The sequence below is a fragment of the Neolamprologus multifasciatus genome, chromosome 10, assembly GCF_963576455.1.
Source record: "Neolamprologus multifasciatus chromosome 10, fNeoMul1.2, whole genome shotgun sequence".
In the NCBI taxonomy this organism is placed as follows: domain Eukaryota; kingdom Metazoa; phylum Chordata; class Actinopteri; order Cichliformes; family Cichlidae; genus Neolamprologus; species Neolamprologus multifasciatus.
The window spans coordinates 26,361,546-26,375,648 of NC_140448.1; the positions used below are offsets into that span (position 1 = coordinate 26,361,546).

General features: G+C 38.9%; 2 protein-coding genes across 2 annotated transcripts; one reads left to right on the plus strand and one right to left on the minus strand.

The window, feature by feature from the left end:
* Positions 1–1,704: 1,704 nt before the first annotated feature.
* Positions 1,705–6,020, plus strand: sc5d (sterol-C5-desaturase). Its single transcript, XM_085173698.1, has 5 exons — positions 1,705–1,785; positions 3,516–3,733; positions 4,224–4,356; positions 4,442–4,542; positions 4,654–6,020. Exons 2-5 carry the CDS (start codon positions 3,524–3,526, stop codon positions 5,116–5,118), a joined length of 909 nt encoding a protein of 302 aa, XP_085029824.1. The 5' UTR covers positions 1,705–1,785; positions 3,516–3,523; the 3' UTR covers positions 5,119–6,020.
* A 601-nt stretch (positions 6,021–6,621) lies between these two features.
* On the minus strand, positions 6,622–11,500 carry plekhb1 (pleckstrin homology domain containing B1). Its single transcript, XM_085173701.1, has 6 exons — positions 11,330–11,500; positions 10,151–10,303; positions 9,735–9,837; positions 9,609–9,648; positions 9,412–9,502; positions 6,622–7,411 (listed from the first exon to the last, which is right to left on the minus strand). Exons 1-6 carry the CDS (start codon positions 11,364–11,366, stop codon positions 7,278–7,280), a joined length of 558 nt encoding a protein of 185 aa, XP_085029827.1. The 5' UTR covers positions 11,367–11,500; the 3' UTR covers positions 6,622–7,277.
* Between the last annotated feature and the right edge of the window lie 2,603 nt (positions 11,501–14,103).

A 14,103-nucleotide genomic window follows, 5' to 3' on the forward strand; every position in this document is an offset into this window, starting at 1 on the left:
CATAAGTAATGGAAACAGGGAAAAAGGGTGAGGTATGCCAAATTACACAAGAACTGGACTGAAGCTCAGTGACTCATCACTGCAAGCAGTAAAACATGGTGTTATTTGTGTTTATATTACACAAATAAATTATTAATATTGTATATAAACCGGAATATCATGTTATATAACATACAGTAATATAACCATAAAGATGTATGATAAACATAATGAAAACTAAATGGAAAACGGCAGTGTGCTCTGTTAAGGTGTATGTCATGAAAGCAAAACAGCTGAATTTGAACAAAATCACAACTAAAGCAGAGACACATAACTCCGAGTCTCCATTAGTGGCTTATTTAAAATTAGATATCTTGATAAAAAAGTGACCCACTGGATATAATATAATATAATATAATATAATATAATATAATATAATATAATATAATATAATATAATATAATATAAAAGCTTTTATGAAGGGTTATGCTTTAACCATTTTACTGCTTTTTCCTATAATAATCCTGTACTTTCACATTGAAGGTAATAGTGTGTCCAATAATAAATCCATGTGTTACACTAAAATACACTAACGTCCAGTGGTGCTACCATAAAATCTCTGTATATTCCCATAGTGCCTGCAGTCATGAGTAATATATCAGTCACGGCTGAGGCTGCTCTCACTTGTACATTAGAGCACTGCTGACATCTTGTGGTTAGAAAGGCATCAGGGTTTTTTTGTTTGTTTGTTTGTGTCACAATAAAAAGCAATTTGTCACCACTGATGTTAACATCAAACTGCATCATTTTGTATACTTTTTCATTTTCCATTTCAAGTTAAATTTGAAGGCACAATATTCATCTGGAAGGAGGAAACATGGCTTACACCCAGTAAGCTATTGTTAACTCATTTTCATTTTGCTGTTGAAACTGGGATTTGACTTTATCACATATTTATGTTATTCCTTAATGTTTTTGAATATGTGCTGTAGGAATTCCCCACCTTTGGGACAAATAAAAGTTGCTATATTTTATCTACTGTCACAGTCAGACAAGAGAGGTATGAAGCTGGGAAAGTTATTTTAAAGACAGTGCAGCCTGAGGTATTTCCAGTATCCCAGCAAGCCAAATGTAATTATTTCATATTGGAATATAATTTTGCTTTTCAATTGCATTAAAATACGCATCTGTCTGGGTTTAATTTTAATTCCTTTAGTTAATGTGTCGTCTCCAATTATGTTGTGCATGTCACAGTTTAACAGTTTCTCAGTGCTGTATCTGCATAAGGGTTTTGTCTTAAAGCAAACTAGTGTAGTCATGGAAAGACTACTAAAAGTAATTTTTTAAAGTGCCGTGCAGATGCTGGAGGATGCCGAATTATAGCAATGGCTCCCATATTTATGTAATCCTTCCATTTAATACAAGGGAAGTGAAAAACACTGAAATACTTTCAGTACCTAAAGTTTGTAAATGAATTTTGCTACTATTGTTTCTGTAGAAGTTATAATGGAGCGCATTCGGGGCGTTTTGTCGTTCAGGTAAAACTTCCTTTAAGGTGTTTCATCTTCTGTCCTGATGATCCAGCTGTTGCAGGACATTTAGCACAGATTCAGTAACGCCATGATCAGATCCTTCGACTGGCCAATAGGAAAACACAACAACCCTGCCGAGATGACAAACTCGTCGCTCATTGGTGAATCTTCGTGTGACGTTTTGGGAAACTAGCTGTTAATTGGTTGTCTGTCCGACTTTAGTTGAGTGAGCCTCCCTCCGTCGTTGTTCCGGGATACCTGCAACCGAGAAAAGGTACAGTGCTAGTTACATGGCTGTAACTTTATATTAATAGTGTGACACTCCAGGTTAGTTATATTTAAACCCGATTAAGCCTTTTTGAGTCCCTTTAGTGAAGCAAAATTTAAAAAAACAAAACAAAACGGGGTTTCTACGCATAACGAGTAGTTATTGTCATGTTTTTGCGTTCATGTATGTGCTTTGCAAAACTTTTCAGTGTACATCCATCCAGCCTTCATTTTTCATGTTTCAAATACCCATTTTTAATTTTATTAGAGGAAAGTGAGCGATGTGGAACTGTGATAATTAAATACTTTACGCGTTTCGGTTAAAACGAAAACGGTAATGTTAAAGACGGACAATGCAAATGCTTATTCGGCCACCCGTGGCTTTTGTGATTGTTACAAACTCCGGGCTCTTTCACTTACCGTTATGTGTATGTGACAGTTAGGCTATGTTATCTGAACTAACCGGTTCAGGAAAAGTGATCAAAGAAATGCGGCCGATGGCACACTTGGTGGTAAATGCCACCGTCAGGTGTTTGTTTTGGTGGAATTCCATCTATGAGTCTGATTTACACGCCTGACGGGCACCTGCCGTTAAGTCTGTGGGAGAAATGCAAACTGCAAAGAAGGTGGTAAAAGTACCACTTTCAGATGGGGGGGAATTAAAGCCCTATTTATGAATTTAAGAGTTTAAGCGTTTTTCAACAAATGTAACTTTATACATGCATTTTTTTAAAAATCCACTAAAATAAAGTTTAAGTTGGATAATGACTCAAAGGAAGTGCCAGGAGGCCTTCCAAGATGACTGCATCTTGGCTACATCTGTCTGATATTTATTGGAAAACTAGTTATGAAATTCCCGAGCTGCCAGACTAACTAGTGCTGTGGTTGCTCTAACATTTCCAAAAAACATGTAACCCAACTACGAGGAAGACAACAGTAACTCAGCAGTCTGTGACTTTAAGCCCATTTGCTTGCCTACATTGCCAATTAAGACTGAATCTAGAGGAGTAGCAGGTTTGGTGTTAAATTTGAATATGTTCAGTTGGCAGCCAAGGGTGGCCTATCAGCATTAAGCAGGAGGTGTTGATGGAAAACCACCAACTCACTACCTGGCAGCAACAGCACGCCACTGTATGAATCACCATATGTTACTGAACCAGGAGTGGCATACAGTCTGTGACTTTTCCATCTCTGCATCACTCTAAGATGGCAACGGCTGTAAAATTTAGAAGCTATAAAAATGAGCAGTGGAGGTGGAGGTTCGGGCACTCGGCTAGGAACTTTCTGTGCACCCTCCATTGGATATTTTATGGGCAACTGGGAAGAAGGATTTGTGGAATGCCTCGGTTAGCATGCCCACTATGACCTGACACCAGATAAGCAAAAGATAATGGATGGAGAGAAAATTAAAGGTGAATAAGGGAGACTAAACCTCTCAACACTGACAAAAATCTAGATTCAAATACTTATTTTTTTAATTTAATATAAAAACTGAAACCTTACAGGCCTTTGTACAATTAATTTAAAATCTGGTGTCAGAATGAAAACTGCAAATAAATCAAAATCAGCACTTTTATATCAATCTGCAGTGTCATTTTGACTCCTGTAAGAGATTAGAGGACCCAAATCTCCTCTCACTATGAAGAAGCAGTGCGCCTACTGACCCGTCTGTTTAAAAACTACTAAAAAGAAATGCTCTGATATAAATATTGACTTTCTTTTGTTGTATTTTGACAGATTCAGCCATGGATCTTGTGCTGAATGTTGCCGACTACTACTTCTTAACGCCGTATGTGTACCCAGCGTCGTGGCCTGAAGACGGAGCCCTGCGGCAGATTATCAGCCTGCTGGTGGTGACGAACCTCGGCGCTGCAGTCCTGTACCTGGGCCTGGGAGCCATCAGCTACTACTTCATCTTCGACCACAATCTGATGAAACACCCACACTTCTTGGAGGTATAAAGCCTATATCTTGTTTTTATGACGGATGCAGTCATAAACTGAGTGTTGGCAGAGCTAAAGCCTGCAATCAATTGACCTTTGTATCAGCAAAAGGGTGTACAGATTTATAGGAACACTTGCAATTACTGTCCTGTGCACACTATGGCTTCAAAACCAAGAATTAATAGTGTTTTTATTGTGAAACTAACTGTATTTTATAGTTGTTTATGTTACTGGTTTCACCTCCTGTAGTGTTGTTAATGCTTTTCCTGCCTAACGGACATGTAGTGCTTTAATTGGGCCATTTAAAAAGCCTTTGTTTGTCTTTTAAGGCTGGGTGAGATTAATTTTTGGGTTTTTTAGCCCCCAAACTACTTTGTTTGAAATGCGCTCATTTTGTCCATCAAAGTTAATAACAGAAATTTGCCACATTGGTTTCATTTTTTTCTTCATTCTTATTTATTTTATTACATATTAAAATAATGTTACTTATTGTTATTTGTAGAATCAGGTATGGCGAGAAATCAAATATGCGATGACCTCTCTGCCCATGATCAGCATTCCCACTGTGGCTTTGTTTTTCGCTGAAGTCAGAGGATACAGCAAACTCTACGATCATGTCGCCGATTCGCCCCTCGGTAAGCTGAAGAAGCAGCAGAAAATGTTTCAAATTTTCCAAAACGCACCAAGTTTTTGTCGGTGACATGACCTCTGTGCTTTCAGGTTGGCCCGGCCTTTTCCTGAGCATGATTTCATTCCTGTTCTTTACTGACATGTGCATCTACTGGATTCACCGCTTCTTACACCATAAGCTTATTTACAAGGTGAGGACACTTGTGTTTTTTCATACTGGCAATATACAATTGCTGAATAGTGGAAATGTCTTTATCGTGCGTTAAACTTTATTAACCTCACTGCTCTCTTGTCCCCAACAGCTGTTTCACAAACCACACCACATATGGAAGATCCCCACTCCCTTTGCCAGTCACGCTTTTCATCCAGTGGACGGCTTCCTGCAAGGACTGCCCTACCACATCTACCCGTTCCTCTTCCCCCTCCACAAGGTGCTCTACTTGGCTCTTTACGTTTTCGTTAACATCTGGACCATCTCCATCCACGACGGCGACTATCGTGTCCCCGGAGCTCTGACGAGCGTCATCAACGGCTCAGCTCACCACACTGACCACCACCTCTTCTTCGACTACAACTACGGTCAATATTTCACTCTGTGGGACCGCCTGGGAGGCTCCTACAGGCACCCGTCGGCTCTGATGGGGAAAGGTCCCCATGATCTGATCAGGAAACTTCAAGCAGAGGGAAAGTTGGGAAATGACGAAGCGAAGCCTAACGGGCAAGTGAATGGACGGGCTCAGAGGGGAGTTACCTGTAAGGAGGAGTAACAGTACACGGGTTGTGAATAATTTCAGAAAGTGATCTCTATTTTTGTAAAGACAATTTGTTATGTATGTGCCAAATAAGCCTTTGTAAGAATTGAGTTCTTGTGGAGCAATGAGTGAATGTGAAACTGCTGCCCCTGGGACTGCACACACATGCCAATCACAAACTGTCGACTAACATCCGGAGATGGGGTGTTGTTTTGTAGTGTAACTGATTTTTGCAAACCGCTGAACTGTGCAGCAAAGAGACTTGAGATTCACCAGAAAGCTGGAGCTGCTGGAGCTTCTTCAGTCACAAACCAGACCTGAGGCTGGTTTCACAGGGCTCTACTATAGCCAGAGGTTTTTATTTGACAGGTTATAAATCAGAGTAACCCAAAAGTTGAAACACTGGCTAATCAGCCATGCATACTTTGCACTTTCAGTTTTTAATTTATTTTTTTTTAAGAGTCATAAGAAACGTAACAAAAGAGCAGCAGAAGCCTCATTAACTTTAATTTTTCAGAAGTCGTGTCTTCTGTTGCAATTTAATTAAAATATTAAGAAGATTATAACTAACAGTTAGAAATTACGTTGCCAACAGAAGTGTCAAAGAAATTCTGAAACATTTTAAAAATCTTAGAAAATGTGTTTTATAGATATATACTGGGCAGTTTCTTCTTGGTAGGGAATAAAGTTTGTGGGGTAAATATGGGTGCCACATGTGGTTCATTTATTTTTAAGCCCTCACATGGATCATACCTTAAACAACCTGCATTTATACATCCATCCCCCTCAAAGCACTGATGTGGTGTGATGCATACAACTCTATATTCTTGGTTCTTTCTTTTCGAGCTCTGCAGGATTTTTTTTTCGTGTGTACTGATTCTAGTTATAAAGGCAAGAGAATAAACGTGATCATTTAATACATGTTTTGCATTTTAATACTATAGTTGTAGTATGCAACATAGAACTGCAATAAATGTATGCACCGAAAGATCACACAGCTCATGTCAGTCATATGGATGAATACAGAGTAGAAATGCTTTGTGGATTTTTTTTTTGAAATATTAGTACAATAATAAATTTGAAATATATTTTGGGCAAATATTTTTCAGTGTCTCTTTATTTTTTATTTTATTTTAAGAGCTTGTATTTTATGGAAGCTTGTTTCCACTTCCTAAAACTTCTTCTTTTTTGCTTGGGATTAATATCTCAAAATTTCACTTAAATAACTCAACTGACCCATGGATGACAAATGTTTTCCTTATTGGTGGACTCCTCAAACTTCCATAGTTGTTGGACTTGCAGTTGTAGTTTAAACCCATGGTTTCATCAAACACTTTGACCTAAAGGCAAGCTGACTGCGTAAGACGCAGTCTTCAGCCCTTGAAGTTTGACCTGCTGAGCTTTTGGGTCATCCGTCCATCTTCAGGTAGTCGAGGCAGCGTTACTGACGAGAGCTATGAAAAATGCTAGTTAGTGGTTGTATAGCTAGGACTGTTGTGCAGTGAAAACAAAAGTGAATTTCAGTATATTATAATTCATTTTTAATATCTACTTGTTTTCTAGTGAGGTGCTAATATTTTAATATTTCTTACAAACTACATTTTGTCTAGAATTACAAATAAAAAGTAAAATAACTCGTATATAAAACCAACTTCCTGCTTTGCAAACTTTCATAAGTGGTGTAAAACTCTACAACTTTGGTGCTGTTGCAGTTCGATTTACAATGTGTAGTGTTAATGTTGTGAAGGGGCACATTTAAAGCAAGAGTTTTGTGCATAAATCTAAACAAGTAGTTTTTGGTGCTTAGACTTAACCAGCAAGTAAAAGCAAAACTTACTAAAGACAAGTGAGAACAAAGTGCACAAAGCTCCCAAAAACCACGTTCTCATATGTATGCTTTAAAACTGTAATGTTTGTTCCTCTAATATTGTGGCAGCCAGTATTTTTAAAACACAGACGACACAGGGGAGCAGCATCTGACAGTGTTTTACACGTATAAGATGACAACGCAGGTTTTATATGCTCATAATAAAGAACAGAAGAACCACTGAAGCAGCTTTTTTATCAGAGCAAGTATGATGGGAAAGCCTGTTCTACACATGCTCGTTAGATGTCCAACTCCCTTGTCTCGGTGACAGGCAGGCTTTGCTCTCCTGTCAGTAATGTCAGTCATCTCAGCAAAAAAACAAGGGCATCCAAAGGAAGGATCGCATGGCTGCCCCGGCTGCCATTCCTGCTAACATTCCCAGTGCTAGATGCTCCACCACGCCATCAAACGGGTCCCTTTGAACAACAACCTGGTGGGTTCCTAAAATATAAACAGAAAGAAGACATTTATACCATTCGTGTTAACATGACGGTTGCTTTGAATGTCTAGAAAAATAAGGGCAGATCAGGGTTGTAAAAAGGGACAATGTCAGAACAGTCCACACCTTGAAGATCATTATGGTGCTGTGGATTGTGCACAGATGATGAACTGAGCTCATTTATTGACAAAGGCCTTTTTCCTGGTCCCGAATTTAAGTATCAGCTCGTGTCCGAGTTGTGCTTATTAAAATGAACTTAAACTAACTGGCATACAATGTGCCGGTATTGCAGTATCGATGGGCTTCTGTGCAAAAACTAACTAACCACTTCCACTGGAAATCTATAGGCACGATCGATGCATAAACAAAAAACATGAAGTCAAAACAGCATAAGCATCATTTCTGGATGAAAATACCTAAACATTCCCTGAGGTTATAAGAGAATGATCAGACTTCTGTTAGGAAGGCAACAGTAACTCAAATATCCACTGATTACATTCCAGGTTTGCAGAAGAGCATCTTTGAGTGTAGATGGGCTGCAGCAGCAGAAGACCACACTGGCCCAGCTAGACCCAGGAAAATGACAATACAATTCACACAGGCTCAACAAAACTCTACAACCATGGGATAACACGCCATGTCACAAACTGTTTTCTTGAACATGACCAACTTCATCGTGCTGAAACTTTCTCCACAGTCACCAGATCTCAATCCAGCGGATCAGCTTTAGGATGTGGCGGAGCAAGAGATTTTTACATCGTGAACGTGAAGCTGATGAATCTGAAGCATGTGACGCTATCTTGTCAATGTGGACCAAAATGTCTGAGGAATGTTTCTAGTACTTAGTTGAATCCATACCTATGAAGAACTAAAGCATTGCCAAAGCCAAAAAGGCCTTTTAACCCAGTGCTAGCAAAGCAAACACAAGTGAAGTGAATGTATAAAACACATGGCATAATACTTTCAAAGTAAAATCCTATAGGCTTTTACTTTTAAAAGAAAATCATTAAAACCCAATTAAGTGAAGTATTTAAAGGACTCAGACGTACACAGCCCCACTAATCTGCCTCTCAGCTCATTTACAGAGCAGGTGTGTGGACTTGTGTCCAGCTAAATGTGGACACAAATATAAAACACTTACAACATCATAAAGAAAAATTGTTATTAGCATACCAATTACTGTTATTAGTCTAAGCACTGCTCACTGCCACGTTTAAAAAAAAGATTGCTTTGTTCTACTTAATTTATTGCTGATTCAAAGCACCGCCCAGCAGGAGCATCAAGTGCCCTAAATCTAGCTCCAGAATTCAATTAGCTCACAAACTGAGCAGATGTGTGGAGGCAAACAGTGCAGCAAGAAAGAGTACTCAGAGTAACACATGTCACATCTGGGAAACCATACGAAAAATATGCATTATCACATATGATGAGGTTATACAGAGGTAAGTGCAGTGAATGGTTCTGGGTTTTCTGACTGTTTCCTCACAGGCTACATACCAGCTACACCATAAGTGCTCAGTTCTTGTGGTGTGCCATGTTTTATAAAACATACTGCAGCAACCAAAGCAGTTATGGATTATTTAGATTACTGTTGAATTGTCTGCTTCTTTGGAAGAAGAAGACAGCTGCCATATTTCAATTTCCTGTTGTTTACAGGATTCAGAAAAGAGCCAGAAATAAGCCAGCCTGTTTTTGCTTGATAGGATATGGTCTAGGATAATAAATGCAAATGAATGCTGTTGTTTTTGATCCAGTATATAGACTGCAGCATTAGATTTATTTAGTGTAGAGCTAAATGCTTCTTTAAAATGCTCCACTTGGCATAAACCTGGTTAATTTAATTTATTTACTTAATTTTATTGTCCTAAAATTACAATATTAAAGGGAACTATTATAATTTTCCATACTTTAAAAAAATGGCTACATATTATAATATATATACTATGTATTATATTAAGTCGATAATAAGTCTAGTTTTCTGTGTTAAGCTATGATATCTTACCTGGTCCTGCTCCAGGTGTTATGTAGACAGTGTGGCGGCTATTGAGGGGGACAGCCTGGTAGGAGTCATCATATGGGTCATATGTGAACACCTACAGTGAAAAAAGCAAAGCACTACTTTTAGCTCTGTGGTGGAAACACTATCTGAGAGCTTGCTGATCGTGTTTAAGCTTTTTACAGAAAGCATGAAGCACTCACCGGGTTTCTTCTGGTCTGCAGCAGAGTCAGTTTCCACGCTCTGAAAAATAAACAAGCAGGACTGAGAAACTGAGGGACGGTTGTGAAGTAAAGCAGAGAATAATGAGGCGAAGCGTGAGTACCTACATTGATTCGTCTTCACTGTTTGCGCACAGGTTGAGTGTTGAGCCGTCCATGAGGTGAACCACGACGAGATTCTCCCTGGGATTGCTCTCTGGTGGAGTCACACCTGGAGTAAAATTAAAGGAGTAAATTACCCATATTTGTTAAAGGTAAACCAAAGGTGAGAATGAATGAGCTAAAGCTTCTTTCCTACTTTATAGCAAACTACGACCAGGCCTACTGTAAGAATACATGTTTTTGCCATGGACACGGTAATCTATTATCATAAGATATTTTCTTCTAAACTTCTATAAAGTCTGACCAATATGGTCTTTAAAATACTGCACATTTAAAGCACTTCTGTGTGTCAGCGTTCACACTTAAATAGTGATGGAACATGTTCGCTTCTGGGTATAATTCATCACAGATCCGTGCTGTACCTCCACATTCCTGACCGGACTGCACATCTATGCACGCTAGTTTGAGACTGACGCGATGCTCCAGCTCTCGCCTGTTGTCTGACTTGTAGAAGCAAAGACTCCCATCGATCCAAAGGTCACACCAGTTGAGCTTCCAGCGTTTTAGGACAGAAGCTGGAGAGGAGACATGTGCCACATTGTAAAATTAGGTGCTGGGATAACTTTAAACTTCAGTTTAACATCCTTCTGTTGCAGGCCTCAGGCCTCTGATTTAGTAGTTGCTTTTGAATATAGTCCCACCCCTACCCCTCCCACCAAGGAGGTGTATCTCCATTGAGTGTCCTTGATAAGCCACTTAAAGGCATGGCCAAGAACAAATAATGAGATTATAAGTTACAAAGGGTAGAGTTTCATAATGCGTGAAGTTTTCTAGAAAATCCTCAGTGTCGAGTTGCAATCTGGTCTCTACCACAAATACACAACACAACATACATGAAAAACAGCCCACATGTATTAGCTATGATTAGAATAAAGCTAATAAATCAGCTATGCTCATAAATGTGTTGATGTTAAATGATCCTAGTAGAATTTAAAGCTTTAAAACTCTGGGATGTTGTTATGAACCAATGCAGTATTGGTCATCTGTAGACACAAAGCATCTAACCGAGCAGTTAGCAGTTTGAAGCAGGCAGCTGTATTTAGTGAGCTGCTTTAAAATTCAAAGGATAGCCTTCACAGAGATATCCGGCACACTGCCTGTCCCACGACAAAATTGTAATCTGCAAAAATGCAAAAGGTTTCAAATACATTTCACTGTGCTAAGTGTCATCACTTTATTCAACGCAGTTTAACATTTGCTCAAGGTGAGGTAAAATGTGCATGTAACATGCTAATTGCCACATGTATAGCCTAGATGCTGATGCTCATACTTAGTCAAACTCCTTAAAAACAGAAAAGTGAAAAAAGTAAAAGAAAATGCGACGGCCCTTATCACTACACTTAACAAATACAAGTGAAATGGGTGAATATTATTTTAATTATAAGACAAGTCTTGTCCTGTAGGTCTTGTCTCTTAAAGCACCCAAAAAATGAAGCCTACATGTTTTTATACATTAACTGAACCGAATAATTGAACCTTTAAGTTACTAGCACTAATTTTATTATAGAATTCCCTAAATTTGTGAAGAAAAAAAAACTTACTCTGTCTCCACAACCAGCTTGATTTCAGGAGCACCATAATCCTCGGATGTTGTTCTTGTTATTAGTTCGCTTTGATAATAATCCAGGAGCAAAAGGCTCGCTTATGTCTAAGAGACTCTGCTGTTGGAGGCCTCTGTCCTGCGGATATTGAGGTATTGGTAGATTAATCTGGCTCTCACCAGGACTGACACTGATTCAGAGGATCATTCTGGATTAGGAGACCACGCCCTCTCTCAACCCCCCCATCACTCTTTCTGAACTGATTTCTCTATCAGACACTTGCACTGTGGGTCACACAATGTTTAAGTTGTTGACCACTCTTATTACATAAACTAAACTCCTGTAGGCCTCATTCCACAGATTCATCTGCACATGCATGACATGCTTTTACAATTTAATCCCTGTCCTAAAATAACATCCAGAGGATTAGCCTAATATTACCCAGGTCAGTTCTGTGAGTCTTCTCAGAATGTCTGCAGGTGATGCATGATGACATCATTTCCTTTTATAGCCTACAGAAAGTTCTGGTCTTGTTTACATCAGCTCAGTCTCCTGATGGTGTGTTTACACCAGTTCCTAAATTCAGAACTAGTTTTTGTTTGTTTGTTTGTTTGTTTTAACTGTGTGTCAATATGTTACGTTGTCACACCCCATACAAGCTCTGAAATGGCAGCTTTCCTCCCATTGTTACAGTTTTTCCATGAACCACTTGGTGATTATTGTTGATTTGAAACACGGCATGAACTAAATATTAATATATATGATTTTATTAATAATAATAATGATGATACACTGAGTGTTAATGGTTTACTGGAGCATGCCTCTCTGTTTTTAAGGGACACAAAAGGATGTACCCACAGGTAAAATAGTAGAGAAGTTGCAGAAGTGGTTCTGTTTCTTTAGGAGTTGCTATTTGACATCCAGGGCATGACTTGTCTTGTAAACATTTCAATCACAGTGGGGATCGTTGAGAATCTTGACTGCCGCCTCTCATAATTCCCAGCAGGCGTCTTTATTTGAAAGCTCGGCTCACTGCAGTCAGAAGACGTATATGTGCTGCTGTTGTGTTTGATGAACGGAATCCGCTCTCTGATTGTCAAATTTTTCATTTTAATATATTTCTTCTTATCTAAAGCTTTTTTGCCCTCTAAGTGATGTTTCTCTTGGCCCCTTCATATAACTCCTGCTGTTTTATTTAAGAGTTGAACCCCTGAAATCAGTTATAATCTGACATTTTTCAGTAACCAGCTTCCATCATGTTTGCCGTAGAAATATTTTAATGCATACCCAAAATGTTGGCATTTAATACTCAGTCTAAAACATATACAGTGACTCAGTCAGACATCTTTCTTTGCCCAGTTTACCCACTATTACTCTTCTCCACATCTTCAGTTCATCTGAAGCTTCCCTAATGGTTGCTACCAGTGAAAACCATTACATCTTCAGCTCTGCCACCTTTTTGTCAGTGCCACGGTCTCCAAACTATACATCAAAGCAGGTCTCACTTCCATCTTGTAAACATTCCCTTCCTGCTGTTCTTCTGTCACACCAGCAAGAGTGAGAGGTGAGCCACAAAAAATACTGACGTCAACTCGTGAATGAATGAAAAAGTACTGAAACCACTATGTAATGGAGAGAAGCCAGTTTGGCATCACTGACAGGAATAAATGGCTTTTGGTGTGCACATTCAAAAATAATTTTACAAAGCAATAAAGACTAAAGTAAGAAAATAAATGTGAAGAAAGCTAATTTACAAATTTCATGTTGATTTTTGTATTTAATGGTAAAGTTTATGACATTTCACAGTGGTTAAAAAAAAAGAGTTCCTCCAAATGAGCTTTTTCTTTGATCCAGAAATCTCCCCTTCATGAGCACTTGCATGCACCAAGAGTTTAGAGCCTGGTAAATGTGAACATTTATTGATGAAAACATGGCAAAATGGCCTTTTCTGCTATATTTTTGATCTCGTGTGCATGAGAGAAAAGCCAAAATAAATTCAAACTCTTGAACCCAGTTCTTTTTTTTAAAGTCATTAAAGATGTATGCTCAGAGAAATCCTTAAAAGCCCCAAACTACCATGACATCCGTGCCCATGATGAGAGTAAACGTCTGATGATTTCTCTGAGCAAATGTGCTGCGTCTTACTGTTTGTCTTCATGTTCCTCCTCTGCAAAGCTATAAAACACGAAAGCTATTTAAAAGTAAATCATGACATATAAATCAGTAAAGTAACAATAAACACATCAAACTACATATTGCTCCTCCAGGATCACTGAATAAAGAGTGCAACAGCGTGACTTACTCACAAATTGGTCCAAATCACAGTTTGTTTCTCCCCCAAAACTCTCCTGACTGTTCCACAGTGTTTGTGGTTAGGTTGGAGGAGCTGCAGATGCTTGTGTATGGATAGAGCCGAATTATAATCATGGCTGTATGAAATATTTACTGTTGGGAGATATGATGTAAACCCCAGGGTTATGATCTGAATGTAGCACAAATGTGGCAAACTAAAGAGAGACGGAGAGAGAGGGACGCTATGTTTGTTTGTTGGCTGCTTTTTGTCTGCTGTTGTGCAACTCGGCTCGCTCACTACTCTGTGGGTCAACAAAACTTTTGGATATCTCTGTAACTCATTGGCGGTGTGGCACAGTTGCATTATTTGAGCCATGGGTGGACTTTGGACAGATTCGTGCACAACAGCTCCTGGCAGAAAGAGATAACACCACAGATTTTTTTTATCCATTTAGAAGCACGGTAGTCTCGGAAGTAATCTA

Bases quoted from the DNA above. Each gene is read 5' to 3' on its own strand.
- sc5d (XM_085173698.1), top strand. From the start codon at position 3,524: ATGGATCTTGTGCTGAATGTTGCCGACTACTACTTCTTAACGCCGTAT. The intron at 4,357-4,441 runs GTAAGCTGAAGA...CTGTGCTTTCAG, and splicing joins TGTCGCCGATTCGCCCCTCG to GTTGGCCCGGCCTTTTCCTG. The intron at 4,543-4,653 runs GTGAGGACACTT...TGTCCCCAACAG, and splicing joins ACCATAAGCTTATTTACAAG to CTGTTTCACAAACCACACCA.
- plekhb1 (XM_085173701.1), bottom strand. From the start codon at position 11,366: ATGGTGCTCCTGAAATCAAGCTGGTTGTGGAGACAGA. The intron at 10,304-11,329 runs GTAAGTTTTTTT...TCTCCTCTCCAG, and splicing joins AAGCTGGTTGTGGAGACAGA to CTTCTGTCCTAAAACGCTGG. The intron at 7,412-9,411 runs GTAAGATATCAT...TTTATATTTTAG, and splicing joins AACACCTGGAGCAGGACCAG to GAACCCACCAGGTTGTTGTT.